The 20,561-nt window shown below is 34.1% G+C and overlaps 1 protein-coding gene across 1 annotated transcript in view; it reads left to right on the forward strand.

The window, feature by feature from the left end:
- The first annotated feature begins 299 nt into the window (after window positions 1-299).
- Window positions 300-20,561, forward strand: part of LOC123527091 (transmembrane protein 26-like) — a 47,992-nt gene continuing 27,730 nt past the window's right edge. The window contains exons 1-3 of the mRNA XM_045306364.2: window positions 300-739; window positions 2,777-2,981; window positions 6,597-6,798. Of these exons, the coding sequence (XP_045162299.2) occupies window positions 2,791-2,981; window positions 6,597-6,798 (393 nt within the window). The 5' untranslated portion in view covers window positions 300-739; window positions 2,777-2,790. The remainder of the gene's footprint in view (window positions 740-2,776; window positions 2,982-6,596; window positions 6,799-20,561) is intronic.

The following is a 20,561-nucleotide window of genomic DNA, read 5'->3' on the forward strand; positions in this document are numbered from 1 at the left end:
TAACCAAAAGTGTATGCTTTAAATGGGCGAAACCCTTATCAAATCTTACCAAAGGTTTCTCAAAATATGCTTAAAAAATTATTAACTTTCTACAATTGGTAAAACAATAAATGATATTATACGAGTTTGTGTCAAAATAAATTTACATGCTCGTTCATATATTTATATTTATGTTGTGCGTTTGATATAAATCAGCGAATGTTGCTTAACTTTCTACGATGTTAGACAATTGAATGAATTGTTTATTTGTTATGCTTAACGGTATAAAAATCAATACTGGTGCAGACTGTGGTGTTGGCAGGATTGTAACAACATTGGATTTTCTGTGCACACATTCCAGTTTCTTTCATTAAGAATCCAAATAAGATTTTATTACGTTAAAATCGGTTGTTTAAGAGGTGTATAAATTTAATATTGGCACTTCTGGGACCGTATCGAAAAATTGAAGATAGTGCTTGATGAAACATTCCGCTGCTCTTTGTGCATCTGTTTCAACTAGAGTAAAATGCAATATCGTAATGTCTCATCTTGGACAGAAATGTGGTTGGATTTTGTGGAGTTGCCATGGGCATTGAAATATTAAACATTTGTGATTGTAGGATTATTCCGAGACGTAATCTTGAGAGGCAAAATAACAACATTCAAGGTCGAATCGAAACTCGAGTGTTTTTAAAAGCAAAATAACTGTATATTGGCATGAAATACAGACTAACAATATTACCAGCTAGTGACAGTTCAGGTAATATTTTGCATTACTATTTTATCAATAGATTTACAATTTAATCAGATGGCAGATAAGGAATTTAGATGTGTTATTATGCTTCAGTTTGTAAAATGTTTGCTGACTTTTATTTTAACATTTAATAGTGTCAAAATCTTGCAATTTATCTTGTACTTGTTTTAAAAAGTGGTAAAAATGCGAAAATATTGATATTTTTTCTTGTTCCCTTTCAGTTTAAGAACTTGTATGTAACAAGGGAGTTTTTTTTTAATCTACACGATTTCAGTTAATGTAAGGAGAATACAATAAATATTCTATTCACAAAAAATATGGGTATTGAAGGTTAAGTTATAAGGATATTCTGTTCTGTTTAAGCAAATGGCTTAAACAGAACCATAGTCGCAGAGCCTTTGCTAAACAGACAAGGAAGAAATATAATCGCAGATCATTTATAACCGCAGAGCTATTATTTAACAAGGCAAGGAAGAATAATATCCACAGAATATGTGTAAGCTTTACTTAACCCTTATCATACTGGACACGACTGATTCTGGCTTTGCGAACAGTGTAGATCATGATCAGCCTGCACATCCGTGCAGTCTGATCATGATCTGCACTGTTCGTCATTCAGTCAGTATCTGTTTGGTATGCACCCCTTTTAACAGTTAATGGTACTGTCCAAATTGAAAGATGGAGAAGTTCATTATAGACATTTAGCAGGCTTGGGGTTAATAGACCAGGAGAAAAAGTAAGTAGAAAACAAGACCCGGGGGTAGTAGGTTCAAACTGGCGCGATTCATGGATTTGCAAGAAGTCCAAATCTGGTTCATACCCACATAAACGCACAAAATATCATTTGATTCTTAAAGATCAGTCACTCGTCCTTTATTCCAAGCGTGTTTTCTCCTTGGCTGAACATAATACGTCCATAGTCATTCGTCCTTTACCCCAGGCGTATATTCTCCTTGTCTGAGGATTATACGTCCGTAGTCATTCGTCCTTTACCCCAGGCGTATATTCTCCTTGTCTGAGGATTATACGTCCATAGTCTTTCGTCCGTTACCCCAGGCGTATATTCTCCTTGTCTGAGGATTATACGTCCATAGTCATTCGTCCTCTACCCCAGGCATATATTCTCCTTGTCTGAGGATTATACGTCCATAGTCATTCGTCCTTTACCCCAGACGTATATTCACCTTGTCTGAGGATTATACGTCCATAGTCATTCGTCCTTTACCCCAAGCGTATATTCTCCTTGTCTGAAGATTATACGTCCATAGTCTTGTCCTTCGCCCTATGCGTATATTCTCAACGACTGAACATAATATGTCCACATTCTCTCGTTCTTTACCCAAGGCGTATATTTTCCAAGGCGTATATTTTGCAATACGAATATTCTCCAAGACTTTCGGAGTACACTCATATATACTGGTTAGGTTAAAGTTCTATTATGTTTTAATACATAAATCAGCTGTCCAAAATAGAAAACATGCATGACTAAATGGTCTTTCAATATTACATTAGACCTCGTACTGTCAGGGCCATAAAGGGAGGTAAACAAAACAAGGTTTCAATACTACCTTTACTTACTTCGATATATATTCAAATATATGACAAACATGTGGGAAGAAATTATCCAAAAATCATTTAACAAGAAATAATGTTATAATATTTTATTTTTTTTATATAAAAATGTGGCTGCAACATTTTAAACAAAGGTATCATGACTCTTTTTATACTTATGGCCGAATGTAATTGAAATAATGTTGTTATTTTGCCAGAAATATGCTTATCAAAAAGCTGAAGCACGAATAGAGATAGCTGCATATTTGCACTATCATTTTATGAATTAAATGTAACTTTGGATTTACTACTTATTTACAATTATTTTAGTGATGTGCAAATAAATGAAAGTGTTTTACGAACATAATCTTTAGACATGCCACATAAAAGACATCTTACGAGGAGTCTGGAATAAATAAATATGTATATATGACATATGTAGTGATTCGAAATAGTATTTGTGCATTAACTATTTCTATGTTTTATTCTTAGGTGAGTGATGTTTAATGGGTCATTTGTCAGTTGCACGTGCATTTTCGGTTCGTCTGCTCTTTGCTTCACATGGTGTAGTTTCAATATGGCGGCTTGCTAACGTCACAGACGAAAATAAGTTCTGGTATTTAGCGGGAACTCTAGTCCTTCTATTTTTGGAAGCGATGGTTACATTGGTCAAACGTCAAGGAAAAGAGTGGAAATGGTAAGATTCTTTATACTTTTTATGTACTTTCTTTGTTATAGATTTAACTTTAAATTGAAATGATTTTCGAATCCAGTTTAAGGAGCATAACGGCTGTTGTATGATCACAGAGTGTGTATAAAAATTTTCTCAAATGCAAGGATTATACATCATTTTAAAGGTTTCCAGAGGTGGTACATGTAGTAGGAAATTTTTGAATATTTCAAAATGTCGATTTTACAATGTATGATAAAAAATGTATTTTCCCTGTGTAAAATTTAGGCATATGAAACATTTGAATTTTATTTTTCGAAATGGTACAAAACTTTATATGGAAATGATGCTTTTGTTACTTAAAATATCCTGAAAGTTTTTACATTGATCCAACGAATAACATGGAAATTGAAATTCAAAAACAAAATGGTGTCCAAAATGAATAAAACTTGCAAAAATATACGATGGACAACACACCCATCAAAATCATAATCTTTTTACGATAAATTTTAAACGAATGAAGATATTTTAATTTTTAACAGTTACAACCCTCGGAACTGAAATTCATTACACTATATAAAATTAATTGTTTTTACTTATATTTTAATAGAAATTAGACCGAAGAAAAGATCCTGTCACGGAAAATGTAGATCAAATATAGTAAGGGAATATTTAGCAATTTATTTTTAGTAGAGTACATTGTGTATAAAACTGAGATCTTTACAAAGCAGCATCTTTGCTACGTGTAACTTTTGACGGCTGTCACTTGCTGTGTTGTAATAAAACAATCTTGATTATTTTTTTATATTAAAATTTGAAACTAAAAGGAACTGTAAAAAAGGTGTTAATTATAAACTAGTTGTTGTATTAAAATTAAGAAATAATAAATCTGCTTCTATATTTTATCAGCTAATAAAATATGGGCAGGAGTTTGGATGCGTAATAATTAAATCACGAGTGCGTAGCACGAGTGATTTAATTATTCGCATCCAAACGACTGCCCATGTTTTATTAATTGATAAAATTATTGGAACATATTTATTATTTCGATTCTAACAACGCAAATAATACGCATTTTACAGTACTACATTTTCAGCGAAATACGTCATTCGGGTCATATGCTGTTACAATTTACCCCCTATGGTCAGAAAGTGCTGCATAGCCAATGGAACGTATAGATATTTGTTTCTTTTTTATCAGAACTTTGAAAAGTATTTATGAATTAGTAATCTAACAGCTCGCAACTGATTATGAAGAAAATCATCAAATTCTAAGGGAGTTGACCCTGTGTTACGAGTTACGAGCTTAACTTTATATGACGTCACATCATTATGACGTCATACTTTATGTCATACATTTATGACGTCACCGCTGGATCATAATTACTAATTGAATTCGCTCGTAAAGATCAAAACGTGTTTTACATAGGTCAGTATGACTTTTTATCATATTTATGTTTTTGAAATGCTGTTTTCAACCGTTTGGCCCTGAAATTATTCGTATGTAATGGAACTGAAGTAGAATCTCTTATGCCCCAATCATAGGGGCGTGAAATGTAACAGCTAATCATATTTTATCGTAGATTCATGTATAGGCGATTTCGCTATATGTTTATATAGCAATTGCTGCGGATCGTGTTAGAATGTAGCTTAACCACTGTTTATATCTTGTTTGTATGATAATTTAACAAAAATAGATAAATGAATAAATAAAAAGAAAATAAAAAATCAAGATCTTCTTCGTATTGCTTATAGTTTGACTTACCACGGTTCAGAGTTTAAACTGCATGAATTGAACAACTAGGACGTGAGCACCTAACGTCATGCGGCTCTTTGATGCCATAATAGACGTCTTAACCTTCTTTTAACGGCCATTGCGTCTACTGCTGTTTATCACAGAATATACAATGCTTGACTCAATTCCTTTTTTACTGGCACAAAAACTGAATCGTGTAAGAAGTATCAAATATTTAAGGTCTTTGAGTAGTTTTCTTTGATTAACCACGGTTCAGAGTTCATATACACAGGAATTTAACGTCCTCGTGGTTAAATATCTTATCATCCGGCCGAGAAAGATTGGTAAATCATACGATAAACCGCAAAAGATCGTGTATATTTTCATCCTAAAATGTTATTGAAATATTATAATGAATATTAGGTTGGACTTCATTTATTTAAATAGTAATGAACCGGATGTCATTTGACGTCAATATTGAGTCATAAGGTTCTCTCACCTTTCCGCGAGCCAAACGTTGTTATCACCCGCCAAAGGCGGAGGGATATAGTTTTGACGTTGTCCGTCCGACCGTCCGGAGCCATATCTAGGAAGTGGTTGGGAATATTTAAATAAAACCTCATATACATATTAACCACTATAAGGTGATGCTGCCCGTCAAGTTTCAGTCACATTGTTAACTATATACTATTAGGTACTATACATATGGCAATTTCTGCTTCATAATTTGTGATATATTTGACCTAGAACTATGACACTTAAACTGAATTTAGATCACCATAATGTGGTAATGCACACACATTTTCGTCAGGATTTCTTTAGTAACTTCAGAGTTATTGCCCTTTAATTGTTTAAAAATCAACATATTTGTACATAATAAAACTAACCAATTTGTAGAATTTCATTAAACTTCTTTCATTCTTTTCCATGAACATTTATTGTAAACATGTGATGTTGTGTACCCACACCTGGTCACCCCCGTCGCCTTGGTCACACCCTCTCCCCCTCCCGCTCCCCACCCCCTCCAAAAAAAATTTTTTTTTTCATTCCCTGTTTTAATTTTTTTCAAACGTTTCATGAATATTTATCAACTTGCAAAGTTATACCCTTCCCCCACCTGGCTCCACCACCCAGTCACCCCTACCACCCCGATCATGAAGCATCCCTCCCCCCACCCCCGACATTTTTTCTTCATTTTTTAATTTCGTCAATATTTATTATCAACATGAAAAGTTTTGTACCCTCACCCGGTCACTCCCCACCCCACCACCTCACCCGGTCAACCCCCTACCCACTCCCAAAAAAATCAAAATATTTTTTTTTCATTCCTTTTTGTTTAAATTTTTTAAACCTTCCATGAATGTGAAGTTGTAACCACACCCACCCACATTCCAGATTTCTTACTAGATTGTGCTCTCTTTAAAGGACATCTGTTCTTTTAACTTCAAATATACATGTTAAACAGCGACACTTGGTGCCAAACTACTCAAATACAATAGTTTGTTCAAGTTACACTTCAAGCTCACATTTCAAATAACCATAAAATGGAATATATAATTATGAAAGCTAAGCTTATTACAGTAAACATATTTCATTGCCTAATAATTTCATTAGTCACGATTAAAACGTAACATACATTTATTATGTACACTTAAAACATTTATTTTCTGTTAAATTAATCCTGATTCATGAAATTATTTGCTTCCTAGTAACATTTCTAACTTTTTGCCGGATATATTTCTTTGCCATTCCTCACTACAAACCCATTCAGCGGGGGATACCAATTCATCGAATTTGCTTGTTTATTGCATATTTTCTGCCAACCGTTGTTTATTGCAGATTTTATCACTGTTGTTTTCCTTTTTTGTTTTTACTTAATATCTTAGAGTATGAAATTTACAATTTCAGGTTCTGTCCAAGTGTTTTTATCTATCTATTGACATCTGTGCCGGCTATTTGGTTTCTCGAGCTGCACGAATTTGATAAACGTGCACAGTACATTGAACAGGCTAAGTTGTTGTCACAAATGAGCAATGAGACGATATATTTTTCAAATGGACTTCCAGAATTACAAGAAGATCTTAGTTCACCTATTGGGTCAATACTTGGGGTAAGAATTACTAGTATATGCTTTTGAAATAGTTATAATTTATATGATATCATGATGTGCTGGTTTAGAATTACTTCATGTAAGGAAGCCATCCAACTGGCTTTTGAATGGTGGGTTTTTTTTTTCAACCCGGGTGTCTACGCTTGCCTGGAATAATGTAAAGAGCGGACAAGTGTCTTTTTGTACCATCAAAAGCCTGTGGTGTGACCGATAAAAAACAACAATGAAAAATAATTAGTATAGCTAATAAGAACGTGTGAAATATGTTATTAAAGTCTTCGTTACTCACTAGATCTGATCATAATTAAATATCTTATTAAATACCTAAGCATTATATGTTTAATGCTTCCTTGCAACACCTATAAGAACGGACATGGATGGCGGATTTTTTATGCGCAACGAAATGACTGACTTACAATGATGCAGACTGGTCTGTACAGAGATGATACACGCTTTTCTTTGTTATGTTGTCACGATTTGTCTATTTCTGATATTTTGATTTTTCGGGGCGGGTTTACCCGCTACCAAAGTTATGTGTTCTTCCGACAATCATAGAATATTTATTTTATCCCTAATCACATCAAGAATATGTTCATGCACTACACAATATAGTTCCATTCATGAAATTATCAATGATCAAGCAGTCTTATGATTTACATTTTATTGTAATGTATTTATTACATACATTATTTGAGTCTTGAACAGTACATGGTTTCGCTTTCATGCTGTTGTGATAACAAAGCTGTTATAAATTGCAAACTTATACTTTTAAAACTTACTTCAGAGTAACCAGTGTTACTATATTTTACGTTACCAACAAAACAATCAACATATATTAAAATAGATATACTTCCTTATCCTATCCAGTACCAACTTTTGTCATTCTTCCTCTTATCAAATCCTTATGCTACTCTGCATTGTCCCACAGTAAACCCCTTTAATTAAATCTATGAGTAAATCCTTTAATTATTTCTATTGAGTCGGTTCATAAGAGGTAATGAAATGTTCAGCGCTCCTCACGGTCCATATCCCCGGCTTAAGCGGTATTCTAATAGAATCCATTATTCATGATAACTGAATGGAATCCATGATTCGAGAAAATGGAAAGACGCCATATGGACTATAATTATTATTATCATACCAGACTTAAATATAGCACCCTTTTCATGATAAACACGTTCTAAGGCGCTTTACCTAGCGCAAAGGCTGCCACTACAATGTTGGTATGAACATAAAGAAATGCAAGTTTCTTTAAGCAGTTTTGGAAGAAACCTGAATCCGATGTTTGTACCTCTATCTTTTACCTGCACTATGTTGTTTGAGACGAAAAGTGTCTTTTTGTAATTGCTGACTTTTATATAAGGTTAAATATCGTTAAAACGTTTCAACGTACCAGGAGAACAAACTTTTCTGCATCATGTTATCTTACTCGTATGGCATATAAGTGTTACATAAAATGTAACATAAAATGTTTAATATGGAATCAAATATAACATGCAATTTTACAATGCTAAACAGCAAAAGGTAAAAAAAATATTTTGAAGTAATATATTTCATCATCCTGTTATTAACAAAAGGCATGCTAAAAATATACCTACCTAAAATTTAAAAGCACTGTGTCCTTGACGTTTTGGTACATTTTATCACGTAAAAGACAAACAAGTACATTACAACAATTTTACGATTGTGCATTCAACCAAGTGAAAAAAAATAAACATTTAGCATCGGATACAGAATTGTTCATGCACATATTCTGACAGTCTATAGAATTTCCCTTATAATCATACACATATTTAACCCTCCACCCTCAACTCCCCACTCGCACACACATACACACAGGCGCACGAACGCACGTACGCACGCATGAATTGTTATAACAATTGAAACAAAAAAAAATTAACATTTTTATTGGAAAAATACACTGAATGTATTAGGTTTACAAGCGTTTTGTCACATATCGGTAATATGTATCCGTCTCGTTACAGACATTTCATTTATTAACGGAAATTATCGTGTCATCTAACCCTCATGTTTTCCATTATATTGTTGCGCCAGTAGACCGATCTATTTGTATACGACTCTTATCTTTAGCAATGTCGAGAGTTCTTAATACAGATATAACACTATGCATGATCAAGACTTTCCTATACATAAAGTTCAGTTTACAATGCCAATACCAATAACTATACATATTTCTGTAAATTGCTATATAAAACTGTTTCTATACGAAATGTTATTTTAAAACAAAAGTAGCTAATAAGAGCAGTGTTCACGTATTTTGTACACGGACACATCAAGCTTAGCTTTACGAGGCAATTTACCAGACGCTATGTTTTGTTTAAAATTTCAAAAATTAAAAGTGAGAGACTGGTAGACTCCCTGGAAGCTCGGAGCACAGTAAACAATGCCAGAGACCAATATCACACAAAAGGCAACCCACAAATAGAAGCTGTAGTAGAAGGATATAGCAGACGGATTGCCTCGATAAGTTATCAAAAAAGTACAGTTTATTTATATGAAAGAGATAAGAGATATTGGAGAGGGAAAGATGTATATAAAATGAGGGGAGGGGACATAAAAGGGAAGAGGGATAAAGGCTTAACTGTTAACATCTCAAGTCAGTTACTTGAGCTATAATGCTTGTACGTTGCAATTGGTCCGTTCTTGTACAGTGATGACATTTTGTGCAATCATTTTAGTATCAATAAAACCAGTCAAAGTAAGACCGTTTAAACACAGTAGAACACTTATTTATATAGGTTATAAGTGGAGACTTAGATATCTGAAAAGTAATGCTGTATTTCTTAAGAATGATCTGAAACTTGATTATTGAAAGACTATATGTTACTGAAACACATGCGTTGTTTTTACTACTCTTTACGATGAAAATCGAAAAGCGTACTAGTATGTAACGCTTTACTCGAGGTAAATTGCCTCGATTATAAATATCTATATTTAGCGAGCATTTAACACTAGGTCCTCTATAGCTGTGTTGGTAACGACAGCGGATAACTTCTTTATTGCCGCGGCGGTCCGGGTTCGATTCCCGACGCGGTCATCTTTTTTTCTTGATTTTGGCATTTTTGAAATAGTTTAGAAACAAAACCTCATACTCAAATGTTGATAATATGACCAAACTACAATTTAAAAGAAAGATCATTTTTAGCCAAAATCTGTAGGTCAGTGCCTTTAACAAAATCGGGATAAGACGTTGACGTAGACTACAGAAATGGAAATGAAATAAAATCATGACAACTCTGTTGAATATATTGTTAATGGTTTAGAAGTGAAAGCGATTTCACTATTGATGAAGGCATATTTGACAATGGAATAATTTGAAATATTATTTAAACAGCCGTATATTTAGTAAGCCTAGAACCTTTATTTAAGCAAAACGACTTCTTTTCCGAATTTAATATATAAATGCTATTACCTTCTCTTAAACCATAAAAACAATAAAATCTACCGCGTAGGAATTACCTTGAAGAGAATAGTATGATTAATAAACCATTACCACACACGGAAAAGTTTATTCACTAAAGATAAACGGATCATGTGCACTGATTTCAGAACCGTTAATATGCTAATTTGAGATAATGTTTCACCCAAAACACACGTTTGACTTACTTCAAACGGATCTGATCCCCGCATCAAACGTTCATATACATAAATAAAACTAGGATATTTCGCTAAACAGTAAAATCCAGGCATTATCTCAGTGTACCCAATCATCTTCTTTGTTCTGGTGTAGTGTGTTTCTTTATAAACGAAATATTATAAATACATGCCTTCGATATTTAGTGGACAACAACATTAAAAATATAACGGTTAACACTATGTGACGTGAAATTACGTCATGATGTTAGAGGCAATTAGTGAACAGGTTGTGTATAAGGAAAAGGTGTGTATTAGTGAACATTTATCGTAATAGTAGTGGAACATTTAATTTATACTTCATTTTGCAAATATGATCAACTATTAACAAAATCAATCTATTTGCCGTTTTCTGGCGTTTTCTAATTAATATCTGATTAACACTGATTATTATGAACATCAAACACCAGTTACCACCAGTGTGGTTACGCAAGACATAACGGCCAGAATTAAATTGTAAAACAGTTTATCCGCATTTACTGTATGCCTAAATGTCGTACTCGGATAGGAACAGCATAACAAAATGTATCGGGCAACAAACGCTTATAAGTATTTTTTTTTTGCTCTAAGCAAACAAAAACGCTCAATGCAATCAACTGCCATAATCATGACTATTATACGGGTAACCTACTGCTAAAAAGTAATTCACGGTAGCAACGTGGCCAGTATTATCATACGACGAACAATAGTTTTCAAAGACAGTCATTCGTTAAAAGACCATTAAAATTTTGAAAATCAACGGCTTGTACTGGAGTTTATGAAATTTTCTGATGTTTTGGTGACGTGTTTAATGATAGTCACATTCAAATTCTCCGCTATTTTCCCTTCACTAAGGACTTACAATGACTCAACACTAGGCAGCCACGTTAGACAATTGTAACAGGCGATCCAATTGTTGCTGGTCCCATCAAACTCGCATTAAAAGCGTAACACTAATTTTGTTCTATTGAAGTGTCATAGTCTGCAACCGAAGTTCGTTATCATTATTCAGTGATTCACTACATGAATTGGAATCAGTGTTTCGTTGCGGTTTTGCTTTACTACCCATTGACTCATTTTTGTCTGTTTATTTCTGATTTCATCTTTGCATTTTTCTTTCACTGCTCCTTCCTTCAGTTTTTTTCTATTGTTTCTCTTGTTGTAATAGTTTCGTTCTTCTCATTGTTTTTGTCTTTCTTCCTTACCTTGCATTTCATCATCTTTCTTCCATACTTATCTTTCTGCCAGTATTTCATAGAACTTTTGGTAGGTAATAGCCATGCAATGTTGGGTTACGTATGTTTTCGGCATGATATGAGATTTTGTCAGTTAAAAGAGGGCTGATGACTGTGTTGGCGGCTAATTTGACAATTTCATTGCCACTTTAAATATACCTGCAACAGCAACACTACACCCAACTCAAGCCCTTGAAGTAGAAGCTGATTGTGTGCTGTATGTAGTTTTCATAGTTAAAACAGACAAGGAGGAAGTAGAAGCGGTGGTTGCCAAAACTGCTGTGATTGTCATGCATGGTTCCACTTGACATGCTATAACCGTACATTTTCTCTAAAGACATGATGTGTGCTATTCCATACTGGTGCTAGAGACCAGTACTGACCATGTGCTTTAATTTGCATCGACTGGACAATGGAAATTTTCTTCAGATGATTTTAAGAAGATCATGCTTGGCTCCATTTTCAGAGTTCCCAGTTTTCGAGGATCAAGAGGGAACAGACCACTATCCCTAAACTCTTTAACGGCGAAATCTACAATGGTCTTTCCCCATGCTTATTTAAATACACTGGCAAATCTACACTTTGTTGCGTATTCTTCGCACGGACTGGCGCCAAGAATCTACCAGAGGACTAAGTAATTTCAAGTCATCTAGCTTGATGATGTATGATCCATGTGCAAGTAAACAGAATAATATATTATAATTCTGACGACAAAACATTGATGTGGCAAGCGTTGAATGTGACAAAGTTTCATTTGGAGTCCATCTAACCCAGGAACAACTACATCCAGGTAACGAAAAGCTCGCTGTCCATCCAGACTGAATCAGTGCGACCCATTACAGCTTCAGGGCCTCATTCAGGAGGATTTGTTGAAAACCTTTTACCAGCCTGAGGGTAAACGATAAGTGCCTTCATGTAATAACCATTGGTGCTGACGTACACCAAAACAGTTACTTGTGTTTGTCAGATGAAGTGAAGTAATAAACATTTCGAACATCCATTGAGGTCAACATCTTAACACTTTAGGGACAAAATATTAATCCATATTCGTCAGCATGAAATTATCTGGATGGTACATTCCTTAGTGTCGGCACTTCGAGAAATCTCGGAACCAATTTTCTATTTCTACAGCCGTTATTTTGTTGCGCTGTGATACTACAGAGAGCCTTTTAAGAAAAGCGAAACAGTCTTTACCTGCGTTTGTGTTTGAATGGTGTTTTCTGACCATCTTTATTAAGAAATCATTTGTAAAAACTCAAGTTGAAAATGAAATTAGTAAACGCATACTCACCTTTTTCAAAGCAGACGCTCGTTTTGACCGGAAGTGTGAAAAGGGAGTGTGCAGGAAAAAAGTAGGAATTCAACAAGCACATTAACGAGACCTGACGTGTTCAATAATTGCCGACAATACACGAATACCCAAACCCGCTCTTAGACTAGTTTTAGTTTTTCGCAGTGAAATACAACATAAAGTAGGGAAAGATATATTTTGTAACAGTAATATTCATTCCGGAACGAATTTGGATTTTGTTTGATAGTTGCTATGCATCATAAAATTTATTTAAGTTTTTCTTCTCCTGGAGGCTAGTCCGTGTATCGATTTTTGAAGTTCAGTCAAAATATAGCCACTCACATGATTAATGTTTGACGTGCAACGTTCTATTGTTGTCAGAACTTGCTTATATGGGGCACATCATGCATTCGCTACAGTGGTACTTGTGTTTATGCAGCTTTCGAAACCTCGACTTAAATGAGACATCTCAATATGTTACAACACATTATATATGTGTACTGTAAATCGATGTCATACCTTGGCATGCAACTGTTTTAACAATTAAAACATTGTATCAGTATGATTCTGCCATTTTCTTATTGGAAAAGAACACTAAAGTTATTAGATTTGCTAGCATTTTGTCGCTAGCTTGTTTTCGTCTTGTTACAGGCATTTCATTTATTAATTTAGAGACCGTACTAAGAGTTTTTTGCGTACTTTAATTTTGATGATGGACCGAGATTTATTTGTACATCGGTGGCGAGTAAATGTAAACTATGGACTTTATACCTAGAATGAATTAAATGAAAGAAGATCAATCTTGATTAATGTGTCTACAGAGAGAGAGAGAGAGGTGATCAGTTTGTAATTTCCTAACGATTAAATTCCTGTCAAAATCGGAATATCATTGCTAAAGTTTGGACAAATTTTGCTACCTTGACCGTTTGCCCGCTTTTAAAAGGCAAATAGAAAAGATTCGGTGTGTAATATTTCACTGATACTGCCAGTTAGCAGTTATTCATTCTCTAATAATCACGTCAGAGACATGTAGGCAGTTTTGACAGATTAAAATGTTTTTACACGACAATTGCCGTTAGCTACCACAGTCAATACACCGGAGATTGTGACAAAACTGTTCCAGTTCACGTTGTTTCAATGGGTACAGTTTAAGGGTGCACTTACACTAACCATCAATAGAAACAGCTATTATATCAATGTGGCGGAGATAGGCCTTAGATGTAAGAGGTATTGCGTTCGAGTCCCAAACAAATGTATATCATTTATGTAATAATTATAAGTACAGATGCTTATGTAATAAAACATTATTAGATTTGCATCGAAAAATACGAGGGTCCTGCAAAAAGATCTGTCACTAATGGGCTTCCGTATTTTTATCCCAGGTAGTATTTAAAACGCTTCGTTGCACGTGAATGATGTGTCCAGTAGCAAACCATATCCGTTTGTTTTGCGCAAATTGCTTTCAAATGACCGAGCTATTTCAAATTGAAATACATGCAGTCATATACACTGACCAATTTACTTGTTACATTGTAAAGTGGACGAAAAGACTTAGATTTAGTAAGAAGTATTTAGTTCTGATCTGTCCTCCGCCAGCTTCCTATTTAAAGTACCATGGAAGGTTGAAGCATTTCATGTACAGGGGTTCCACTAGACCTGAAAACCCAAGAGTCCCAGGACCCTTGGGGTCCAAATTTTGAAGGGTCCTTTTCCAAAATACAAGAGTCCTGTCCCAACACGTCGATACAATTGACTATATTTTCTTATATAATAATACTATGTTATAAATAGCTAATAAAACAATAAAACCAGGAACATGTTACAGCATAATAACAGTGTCTGTTTCAGGTCATATAATCTCATATTGTAAATTAATATTTATCAAAATTCATGTTCATTTGATGAGGTTTTCCTTCAATATTTTTATTTTTTAGCAGAAAAGTGCTAAAATAAACTCTGTAAAACTGTATCCAAAACGTACTATCCGGATACTGGTACACTTTCGGAATGTCATCTGAAATGTTGATTTTGCTCAGTTTGCTCTAGGTAAACTAATGATAGTTCCTCAAATAATGATGCTTCTTTTCATTAAAAATTGCATTGAAAGTCGTTTTTTTAGTGAAATTTGGAAAAAATGCATATGTCATCAGGTGTAATTAGAATCGTGAACGGACATTCTAAACTTATTTTTACTTTCCAAATTCATTAAAATTTGTGGACATTCTTGTTGAAATTAAGGTACGATCACTAAACAATGATCTTATTTAAAGTTTGCATGAAGAAATCTTGCAGAGCACTTTTCACATGCTCGATAATCAGCTGGTCGCTTTAATACAGATAATTTAATAACTGGCGCCATTTTGACAGTACACAATCAATACGCTTTATTAATTAATCTTAACACTTCACTGATTTTCATTAATTACCTATGTGCACTCGCCGTGACGTAACTTGCTGATCAAGAAAAATCAGCCAGGCATGTCTACAGTATAAAGGGCGGGATTTGGCAGAAGATCAAAGGCAGGAGGGCATGACCGCGAGTGTTTATTTTGAATACACGTGTTTATCGTAGACATAGTTTTACTGTAGGAAATGAATGATAAGAGGAAGGATTATCAAAGGAAAATGCCTCCGGGTCCCGAGTGACGCACAGGCAATTATCATGCCGGGTCCTTTGAGCGTCTTTTGAAAATCTCCTGGGTCCGGACCCGAGGTCCCGGGTCAAATTGAAACCCTGTATAATCAAGACTAAACAAAAGATTAGGAAAATCCAGTAAAACGTAGATTTTGAAATAAAGCAAACACCCTGTTTATCATTATTGTGATTGAACCTTCTGAAAAACCATAGAATATAGATAACTTTTTGACATACATGATGTCTCATTAAAGTAAACATTAAGTTATCATTATAAAAAAATGATATGAACTAAGCTGAAGGAAAACAACGTGATTGTTTAACTAACAAACAAAGCAACTAGCATATAATAATTCTCTGAAATTTTTTAGCTGAGCAGCTAAGCTTCACTAGCCAGCGTTCTGTTTAAATTTTGCACAAAATAATTTAAACCTTCCTAAAGATTAGAGTTGTAATTAGCGCTCTTTTTTCTTGTACAGTTATTGTACAAAATGTTTATTTGTCTAAATCAGCAGAACTATTTCTTCACTGACACTTACATACTTGTAAGGCTGACGCTAATCTGGTTATCGGTTATTAGTTGATTGAGTCATATAGAATATGTATTTTATTATTCATTGTGCGCAGAGATTTACCGTTTTCGTGATTTCAGTTGAAGGGTTACCATGTTACTTAGCGATCAAAATATATTCTTTTCTTTCGCGCATACGAGCATTCGATTAAACTCCCTTAAACCTTGTCATCTTTAAAAATGGTTAGTCCGAAATAAATGAAAGTATACAGAAGTTTGTGGAATTAACTCTTATTTAGAGTTCCAGCTGGAATAAATTCATAAACTTCAACAAAAACCGGATTTACAATTATTTTCCACTCAATATCTACATGTAACAACTGTAAGGAGAAACACCGGCATTCAAACCGATAACTTTTTTTTTGCGAAAGTAACAAATTTTCAGACTTTGCAGATGTATTTACATTTGAATGATAAAGGTTTTAGAAGAAAACAATATATGAAATAAGCTTATTTTATTAAGTAAAATAAATTAAATGACTTTTTTATTTAAGTACCAAGAACAGACAACAAAACACAAATTGAAACAAACAAACGAGGAAAGGAAGTTGATTTTGTTTTTTATACCATCTATTTCTCATGCCTTATCTAAACTGTTATAAATAAGTGATTATTGATGATGCAGATGACTAATATAAAGTTATAAACAAACCCGAGTATGTAAACAAACTTGTGTAATAACGTTAATCTAATACACCGGAAAGGAACTGTTGCCAATGCTAAAAGATTCAGTCTGTTAACAGTGTAATATTCTGTTTGATGAAATACAAGCACAGGTTCAAGTTGCGTTCGTATGTCTATAGTTTAGCTATTATTTTTTAATTTTGTACTTACGTTCTGTTCAACCCGGGGCTAGAGGGCGTGGACGGTAGCATGCATTTCCACTACCGTCCATGAACAGGATCAATCAAACCGAGCCTGCAACATTTTCGTTTTTGTCGTGTTGAGCGACCTGTGGAGTTTCCACTTTAAATTTTCTATTTTAAATATTTAGCTAAATTTTGAAGAGAAAATGAAACTGAATGTTACACAACGTAGCTTCCTGGAGATGCTAGTGCAGCCGTCATCGCATTTGTAACGCTGATATGTTGTCCACGCAGCAATTATTTCTATTACATCATGGAACCTAATTCTATTACATCAGACAAACTGATTCTATTACATTAGTAAAAATAAAGTGCATGAAATTAAATTGCTGCAGTTTCAGACAACTCATAATTTTAGCATTTTTATGTTCATGACACTTACCATAACGAACGAGAAAGGGCCATCAGACGCTAATACGTTTTATTACGTTACAGGTGCGGAAAGGATATAGAAAGTTTCCACTTGTGAACTCTCGCGTAGAACATTTATTTTTTATTAATACTTTACATAACATAATTAACGCTTTTTGAAATATTAAGCTAAGAAAAATATTAAATACATGTAGATGTTATATTAATATGCATATTAAATTACAGGCAATTCTCGGCGTTTTGCATTATTCTCGAGAAAAACATGCACTTTGGTTTATATGTAATTTTGACTCTACTAAGTAAGTTTCTTAAAGGCACTCGCTACAGTTTTTCCGGACGGGTCGATATTTACCCCAGCACCGTGCCAATTTGGTTTCGACGTAGCTCACTGCAGGGTAGAGAACACCAATTGTTTTCCCATAGACTTCCATTATAACATTATGGCGTGTACGGCCTTCCATATATCGAAACATGTATATCCAATCACATTTTTTTCAAGAACTATCTTAGTTCCACCAAAATATCGGACGAAAAGCATATGAATAGTGATACTTTATTTAAGTAATTTTCGTGTGAAGGAGATGACCCCCTGTTTACATCGTTGTCATGGCGGGAGAAATTCATTTGATGAAACTTTTTTTCAATACACATAAAATGTAGCAAATTTTGTCAAAATGTATAATGAAATACTGTAAATGCAGTAAAAATATTCCATTTTGAAAAAAAAAAAAAATCACTTCTTGGCTTTTTTTACATGACTGACCAATCAGAACGCACAGATGCTACCTTATTCCCAGGTATACACTTACCTCATTCCCGGTAAGTTCCCTGTACTTTTTTGAATTGGTGGTCTCTGACCTGCAGTGTTGGTGCGGTCCTCTGCGTTGTAATTTGATTTAAGTGAAATCTAATATGGTGACCTATCAATTTTCTTTTTGTTTTAGATTAGGTAGACATAACCAAACGTATGTGCAGAGTTTGATTAAATTCTATTATGTGAAACTAGATAAAATAGCAGAAGTACCAACTTAAACTGACAAAAATATGCAAAAATAGCCCTTGGGTCTGCTGAACAAGTATTCCTTTCTGTACAAAATCATGTTCTTTTGATTTCTCTGAGCATTTTTCAAATAGATATACTGTTTTCCGTTATAAAAATGCTTAGAAAATCAAAGTTATGCTGATTATTGTACTTTACTGAAATATATTTTAGGATTACAGAAATTTTGAAAAATGTTTAAAATAGCACCATATCTAGGGGCAAATTAAATTGAAACAAAGCTGGTGACCTATTTTTTTATTTCATTTTTCAATATATCATAACATTATCTTTTGATACAAAACATTTCATCAAAATCTATTATTGAGAAAAGAAATACGAAACTGTAGCGAGCGTCCTTAATAACGGGAACCATCAAAACTCAATTTAATACGTTTTTGCCTTTTCAATATATTATCGCCAATGTTGACACTATGCATTGCCTAAAAGTAAAAGTACACGTGATTCTGTTTGAATTAACCGACATAATAGACACATTTTGCGTAAGAATCCACATAAAATTACATGCAAGAAATGCAGTTTGAGTGTTATTTTTATATTGTTATCACTGTGACCAGGTGTGGGTACAAAACTTCACATGTTGATAATGTTGATAATAAATATTGATTGAAAATAAAAAATGAAAAACAAATGGTTGGGGCTACATGATCGGGATGGTGATTGGGTGGAGCAGAGAGGTCGGGGATGTACATGTTTGCATGTTGATAAATATTCATGGAAGGTTTAAGGTTTAAAAAAAAAAACTGAAAAATGTAAAAAAAAATTGTGGGGTTAGGCGGGGAAATATTTATGTGACCAGGGCGGTGGGGGTTACCGGGTGTTCGAACACAACTTGATGTTGATAATCAATGTTCATGGAGAAAAAATGAAAGAAGTTTTATGAAATTCTACCAGTTAGCTTCTTATGTACAAACATGTGGATGTTTAAACAATAAAAGGGCAATAACTCTGTAGTTTCTAAAGAGATCCTGACAAAATTGTGTATGTGCTACCACATTAAAGTGATCTAAATTCAAATTTAGTTTCACAGTTCTAGGTCAAATATGTCACAAGTTATGAAACAGAAAATGCCATATTTATAGTACCCTATAATAATTAACAAGGGCCATAGCTCTTTTGGACAGTCTGACTGAAACTTTGCGTGCCGCATTTCCCTATAGTGGTGAACATGTATATGATGCTTTATTTAAATATACTAAAACACTTCCTAGATATGGCTCCCGACCTACGGACGGACGGACAACGCCAAAACTATATCCTTCCACCTTCGGTGGGGGATAATAAACAGGTATGCATATCGCTAAAATTATGGTAGTGCGAGCGATAAAGTTATGTTTTACTATGAAATCATTTGAAATACTCTTTGTTCAGTATTTTCTAAACATAATTTGGTTAAATTTAGCTAAGTAGCTGTTAAGAAGCTGAAATATAAATGCTGTTAAAATTCTTCTCTCATACATTCAGAAACTGATAGGAAAATTGGCTTGTTAGATTGCGTATTAAATTGTTACATAGCTGCGAACCCAAAGATAATAACTTTTGGAAGTTAATTCACTATCAATAAACGGATCAGTTGCACTGATTTCAAAAGCGTTAACATGTTAATTTAGTTCTATCTTAGAGACAAGTTTCCTCAAATCATGTACTTGGTATAAATAGAACGGGAACGGCTTCTACATAAAGAGTATTTTATAATTTATATAACGGGGACTATTTATACAATTCGATCATAATTTAAACGAAGTTAATGCATTTTTAAGTTTAGACATTATCAAATGGCACGAGTATCTCCGTTGAAGAAAAAACAATTAAAAATCATATTCTTTCGATATCAAACATAATACGACAGTTTGAATCCCATCAAACATCTGAGGGATAATTTGCACCAGCGTGTTAGACGTCGCCCTATTCTACCGTCGAACTAACACAAGCCTTAATTCAGGAGTGGAACAATATTCCACATGCCGAAATCAACACACGGGTCGCTTCTATGCGCCAAAGATGCGAGGCAGTCCTCGATGCTCAAGGTGGCCATACCCGGTATTAATGTGTGACTTTGGTGTACGATCCCTACCATATTTAATCAACCATATCATCAGT

Source organism: Mercenaria mercenaria, chromosome 14, assembly GCF_021730395.1.
Source record: "Mercenaria mercenaria strain notata chromosome 14, MADL_Memer_1, whole genome shotgun sequence".
NCBI classification, from domain to species: Eukaryota; Metazoa; Mollusca; class Bivalvia; order Venerida; family Veneridae; genus Mercenaria; species Mercenaria mercenaria.